Source organism: Danio rerio, chromosome 25 (genome assembly GCF_052040795.2).
Source record: "Danio rerio strain M-AB ecotype USA chromosome 25, GRCz13ab, whole genome shotgun sequence".
Taxonomy (NCBI): Eukaryota; Metazoa; Chordata; class Actinopteri; order Cypriniformes; family Danionidae; genus Danio; species Danio rerio.
In genome coordinates, this window is record NC_141045.1 from 17,910,001 (window position 1) to 17,916,690 (window position 6,690).

The window sequence follows — 6,690 nt, forward strand, 5'->3', positions numbered from 1 at the left end:
ATATTATAGTGTCAAATTCCAGTTGTTGATATCAAACAGGTTATAATCTATTATATATATGACAAATGATGTGACAGATAGAATAAGATGAATGTCACAACAGTAAGTTATATGAAATGTACACATGTAAGATTTTTCCCCTCACAAAGTTCAAATGTGGGACAGTTTTTACAAGGTGATTTCAAGTCATACATTTAAGATTTATGGCTATTTATTATGCCTTACATGTCAGAACTAATTAACTTAAGCATGTTTTACTGCACTGTTTTTAATGTAAACAGACAACCATTAGACAATTATACAACCAAGAGGTACATTTAACTGTTTTTTCTTTATCTTTATTATCTGAATTTATAGCAGAATTTATAGTTATCAATTTGAAATGTCGTGAATTATGAGATTGCCATATATATATATATATATATATATATATATATATATATATATATATATATATATATATATATATATATATATATATATATATATATATATAATCACATCACATATTTTTGCCAGCACTTCGGTAAGAGCTTTTTTGTCCATAGTTTCAACGACCTTCAGGACCAGGGATGTATGCTCAACATATGATGATTGACGCCCAGTATCCATATCCTGGGCAGAGACCCCTCATATCCAGGCCTCCTGGGGACCATGAAAATCAACATGTACCACATTTTAACATGCAGGTATGATATCTTTGCTATCTATGCCAGAACTGGCCTCCTAAGGTTTTTTTTATTTATTTATTTTTTTTAACAAATTTCTTTTTATTTTAATCAGGGTTCCCACATAAATGGTCCACATCTTGGAACAAGATACACAGTTGGACCTGATGGTCAACCTCTTCAACCTCCACATCAACAACATTCCTATTCTGGTCCCACTCATGGTCCTTCTCTTGGTCCAAGGCCAATGGCCCTTCAGCCTGGGGGTCTTTGTTCCCCTCCACCTGAAGGCAATATGTACCCTTCACACCAACATCCAGAAGGACAGTCTATGCGGCCAATGGGAAACGCGTATACCAGGCCAGGTGTTCCAATGCATAGTTCCTACCCTCCTTATGGCCCCCATGGCATGAATATACCAAGGATGTGGCCACCCATGAACCATCAAAGGCAACCGACCCCTAGTGGAAATATGATGCAAGAACCGAGTGCTTCTGGCCAGCACCCATACAATCACAACATGATCCACTCTCAAAATAGTACAGGTTTTACTATGGCAAATGGTCAATTTAAAATGCCCTCTGCCAATTCCCAAGGTCCTGTTGGCCAAAAACTACAAGGAGGCCCTCAGGCCTCAAGGCTACATTTGGCATCTATGCTTGATAGTCCTGAGATGATAGCCCTTCAGCAGCTGTCAGCTTCATCATCTCATCATGTTGGGAATTTTCAGTCCCCCCAACAAAGTGGTGGTAATCCTTTAGCTTCTGCTGAACAGTCATCTCCTGAAAAACAGCTCCACATGCCTTCTAGAGACAAACAGCACACCCCTGTGTCCTCCAAAGGTAAGAGTGGTATTATTTGCTATATTTTTAGCATTGCATTAATTACTTCTTGCACATATGTGATTTGAGCACAAAAACAATGTTGTTTATTCTGATAGGTTCAAGTCCAAAATCTGGCAATAAAATGTCAACTGGAGAAATCTCTCTGACTGAGGCTGAAAGTCGTTCTTATCCCAGTACAACAGAGAAATCTGAGCAACCTTCACAAGTGACTGGTCTGGCATCTGTATCCTCTCCAAGCAAGGAACTGAATCAGAATGAAGACAAACATAGACTGTCAAATCTAGAAAAAATCCATGACCAACTGAATTCTCAACTAGGTCCTCCAAATCTAAAGTCTGTGGATGGCTTTTCATTTCCATTAAACAGCCCTCAGCCAATGCCCCATAAAACCCAAGATGATATTCCCCTCAACATTTCTCAACAAATAAATAAACATGCTTTACCACAGATTATTCAGAATGGCTCTCAACGGCAGTCTCAGAATGTACCACCACAAATTCTACAGAATATTCCTCAACAGATGACAGAGAATGTAATTCATCAATATCATCAGAGTGTCTCCCAGCAAATACAAAACAATGAATCTGTTAGAGGCCCACAGGTAGGACCTCTCCATGGAATGCCACAGATTTCATCTCAGGGGGGTCAGCCTGGTGTTCATCAGCCTGCAACACTCAGCTCTCTACCTCCTAGCCACCCCGTATCTCATCCACTTGCTCAGCCGTCTCCAGCTGATCAGGGAGACCAAAGGCCTTGTGAGCCTACCAGCAGGAAAGTTTCAGATGGTAGTACAGCTTCCCAAGATGGCAGCAATGCTAATTTGAGGACTGATTGTACCAGTGGGCAATACAAGCAACAGCCCTTCAGTCCCGAGTCAAAACCCCCCTTGGTAAGGCAGGAGCAAGCACCCCTTCAAAATCAGACTCCTCCAACCCACTCTCAGGGACCAGAGAGCAACAATGTAACCCATTATGGTATAAGTGAGCCAGCACACCAACCGTTTGGCCCACATCATGGTAGGCCACTACAAACGTCAAACCACCAGTCTTACACAAGCCAGGGACTCCCGTCACACGAAAATAATCCTAATCAAAATCCTGCACACTACCCTGCTTTTCACCAGCAAAGCATTCAATACCAGTATCGCATGGCCACACAGCATTCTCAGGGCCACCCAAGCATGCATCCTCAGTTCCAGCAGCAGCAGCAGTTTTATCAACAACAACGACATGGAAGACCTGTATTTCCAACTGAGGAGTGGCCTAGACATCCATACCAGCCTCAACACCCAGTGATGTCCAATTCTTATCCAACACCATCTGCTGGAAGTTTTAATGGTAGGCACAATGACAATGGCATGTCTCCACATGGCTCTGATGGATCTGTTGGGAGCTTAATGTCACCCAATCTTTTACCCGATGGATCCCATAGCAGTTCATTTGAAAACAAAGAGGATGGAAGCCCTGCTAAGCAGGCCAGGACAGAAGAACCTTCTGAACGCTCAGAGAGCCCAAAGGAAATATTGGACCTGGATAGCCACAATGCTACAGCCCGACATCATACTTCAGCCCAGCCGCACTCTAGTTTCCCATATGGGCCTCGTGGTATGCATCCCAGCATGCAGCAAAGTGCTGCTCCGCCACCCCATATGATGGCAAGTGGGCCGTATTCTAGCCAGCAATTTTCTGGTGGACATTTTGCACCACAGAATCCTCATCCACATTTGATGGAAGCTTTGCAGAGGCCCCAGCATCTGCCTTTCTCCCCTGGTCAATCTCGAATGACTATGTATAGGCATCCAAATGTTGCAGGGCACTTCCAGGGAATGATGGTTCCTCAAAGAGCAGTGGTTGCAGAACATTTATTTCGCAGTGGGTAAGAGATATAATTTAAAACTAAGGTGTTCTGGATATCAAAGAATGATTCATTCATAAATTGTACATTTGTATACTACTTTCACATTGTTTTTCTTAACCCTTTTCTTGCTTTATAGGCACCAGATGTTGCGTACAGCCTCTCCAAATGGCCAGGGCCATAAACAAGGAGTATGAAAACTAGGATTTTGGTGGCAGTCCAAGGGAAATGAGTACCTTCTACAGCACAATTACATCCTGCAATATACAAGGAAATAAAGACCCAACGAAATAGATGTTTAGTGTGTTTGTTTGCGTAAAAGGGCAAGTTATGTCAATTGGAGTCAATTGCTCCCCTACTCGTGCAAAAAACTATTGGAGACACCATCCTCCCCTGGCATCAACTTTCACTGAGGAGGGAAAGAACAGTTTGCAGTGCCAAGAAGTAGTGGCCACAGCAGCTTTTCTTCTCATCCTGGTTGGTTTCTTTGGCCACATCCCTAACAAAGGAACACAATCTCCAAGCTCTTTGCATGAGCTTTTACTTTGAAAGTAAAGATGCTAAAATGTATACATGAGAAGAGCAAGATGTTAGTTACCAGTTGGTATTCTGGTTCAAAATTAAACTCAGGTGTAGCAAAGAAGGTACTGAGGCTACTTGAGCTTTTTCAAAGCTCCATGGACAAACTAGACTCTTGCCTTCATATACTTTTGAATGTTCTGTGAAATGATTTTAGTATAGTAATTCAACTCAAAGAATAAAAGGAAGACCTTCTCCATGGGGAAAGTGACAACAAGTGTTTTAAAGAGGTGGTGTTCATCTTAAGTAAAACACATTATCCACTTTTTTTCTGGTGATGTGCATTCTTTTAATGCCACTTCAATTTGAAGATTGTATTTGTTCTTAGACTGGCAGAGAACTCAGCTGCTCTATTTGTTATGCACTAGGAATAGTCTTTCATACTGGAATTAGTGGCCTTGGACTAAAATTAGACGTGTGCTTCTTTGTATGGGACTAATTTCACTTAAGTTGTTTCTATCTCTGATGTTTTGTCTTGTTTCATTTTGATGTGTCCTGTGTTACGTGTGCACAGAATAAATCTGATTTCAGATAGGAAGTAACCATCTTTCACATTTTTAATATCTAGACAGGCCACTAGTAATCTGCAGCTTTTGGGATTCCATGAAGACTGGTTTACTCTTTGTGACCTGATTTATTCATTACTGCCTAGCAATCTCAAAATGTTGTTTTTTTTTCTCCACATATTGGAACGTAAATTGAACATCTAGCTAGAGTCGCAATACTAACAATGTGTTAGATGTGAGTATGTATCAGCCTTAAAACTGACTTGTAAAAGTACCACTGTAGCTGCTTTTATCCAATAGGAGAAATGTCGATGTGCTCATATTTTACATGAATGCTTCCTGTTTTGACTCAGCGTACTGAATATGTCCTCAGGGTGTAGTGGTTTTAATACGGGTATTGTCAATGACTTTTTAGTGACAAAATTACAGTGAAATTTCACTGGAACTGTGATTAACTTCAGTTCCTGTTTGAACATCAGTACAGATGCAGGAACGAGGCGAGCAGTACTTGTGGTTTTTGGAGTTTGTCACACTTGAGTGAGTCTGAAATTGTTTTAAATGCTTTTTTTGTAATGGGCAAGGATCTGAAAACCAAGTAGGATGGTTTTATCCAACTTCATTTCTTCTACTATTGTTGCCCTGCACTAAATTAATCGCTATCATATCTGCTTTGTTTAATGTGTTCGATTAGTCTGTCTGAATTTCTATTTAGATTCAGCTCATACTGACAAACCATTGAAAAGAAACAAAAAATGTCAGAATATGGCAGCAAGAATATCTACCTCATAATGCCAGAATGTGGCATATTTTCCATTCCCTTCACAGACATGTGCAAAAATTATTTTTGTCACTTGTTTTTCTTTATACTCTGAGATATGCTTTTTCCACGATTGAAGGCTCTATCTTTAAAACAACACTATAGCCTTAATATGTCCAACTGTACAACAGTCATTGCTACTTTATTGGTGCCAAGTTTGAACATGATTAAAACATCTCCATTCTGTATTTTCAATTCTGGGGTTCATAACTGTAAGTGTAATGAAGGCAGCATCCCAGGTTAACATTTTGGCCCTCACTTTGCAGCTTTGTATCATCCACATATTGAAGTGGAAAAACGGTTGAATACCTTGTATGAAGAAACTTGACAGTGATTTCTGTGGTACAGTAAGATCTTTTGTCCCTGAAACCTGTGATAGTGCATAATGTCAGACATTGTAGTATTTTTGTGGACATATAAACTGTTTATATGTATTTTATGAACTAGGGATATTAAAATGCTAGCAACTGTGAGATGACATGGGCATTATCCTCCATTTTGTACTCACATGTGAAGTTTTATCACTTTGCCAGTCCTCTGACAGACTGTCCTATTCCACTGTTAATATGTAAAAGGGATAATTTAGTTGTATTGTACTACAAGAATGTGTGGGTTTTGCATTGTACAGTTTTTTATTTTTATTTTTTTTTTTATGGGTATTGGGTCTGGATCTCTTGAAACCCTTCAACATTTCTGCTGTTCTCTGTTCTGTCTGTACTGGTTAAAGAACTAGTTGGTTAAATGTGAATCATATTTATTTGCTCTTATGTTTTTTTGTAAATTTTGTCTTTTTTTAAATATAAATGTGTTCTCATGTTTGTTTTGAAAAAGATTCACTTTACCTCAGTAGTAAAATGGCATCCAAAACGACACCTGTAACTTTCAATATATGAAGTTTACAAGTTCTTATCTGACTGACAAATTATTTTGGAAATGAACCGAAGTATTTTCTATACTGTACATTTCTTAGAATAAACTACGTTTCATTAGTTTCTGCTTGTTTCAAGTTTCTGTTCATTACCCCTTAAAAATAATCCACCTTGTGAAAATTAACCATATAAGCTATTCCATGCAAATGTCAACCTTGCCATAAAAAAACTAAGCCTCATCCAAAATAGCGAAACTGTTTCTACGTTTTTGGTGTAAGCAAGTATTTTACAGTACTTAAAAACTGCTCAAAAACGTCAATGTTTTCAAACTTTTATATTTCATTTAGCAAAGTCACACAAGTGCCAATTTCACATTGGTCACATCCATAACGAAACTTTTACCTCACAAATGCAAAAGTGTAAAATAAAATAAAATCAATCATGTTTGTTCAATAGTCAACTTTTATCATTTTTTATTAGCATCGTTTCTTTTGGGTTGTCCAGTTTAATTCATGGAATTTCTGCAAAGTATGTTGTATACTGCAAACTTTT

General features: G+C 38.8%; 1 protein-coding gene across 2 annotated transcripts in view; it reads left to right on the forward strand.

The window, feature by feature from the left end:
- cecr2 (CECR2 histone acetyl-lysine reader) overlaps positions 1-6,258 on the forward strand; it is a 42,406-nt gene extending 36,148 nt beyond the window's left edge. For both annotated transcript variants that reach the window (XM_087312033.1, XM_087312034.1), the window contains exons 15-18: positions 549-689; positions 784-1,510; positions 1,609-3,388; positions 3,507-6,258. In XM_087312033.1, coding sequence (XP_087168159.1) covers positions 549-689; positions 784-1,510; positions 1,609-3,388; positions 3,507-3,564 — 2,706 coding nt within the window. In that variant the 3' untranslated portion in view covers positions 3,565-6,258. The remainder of the gene's footprint in view (positions 1-548; positions 690-783; positions 1,511-1,608; positions 3,389-3,506) is intronic.
- Positions 6,259-6,690: the final 432 nt, after the last annotated feature.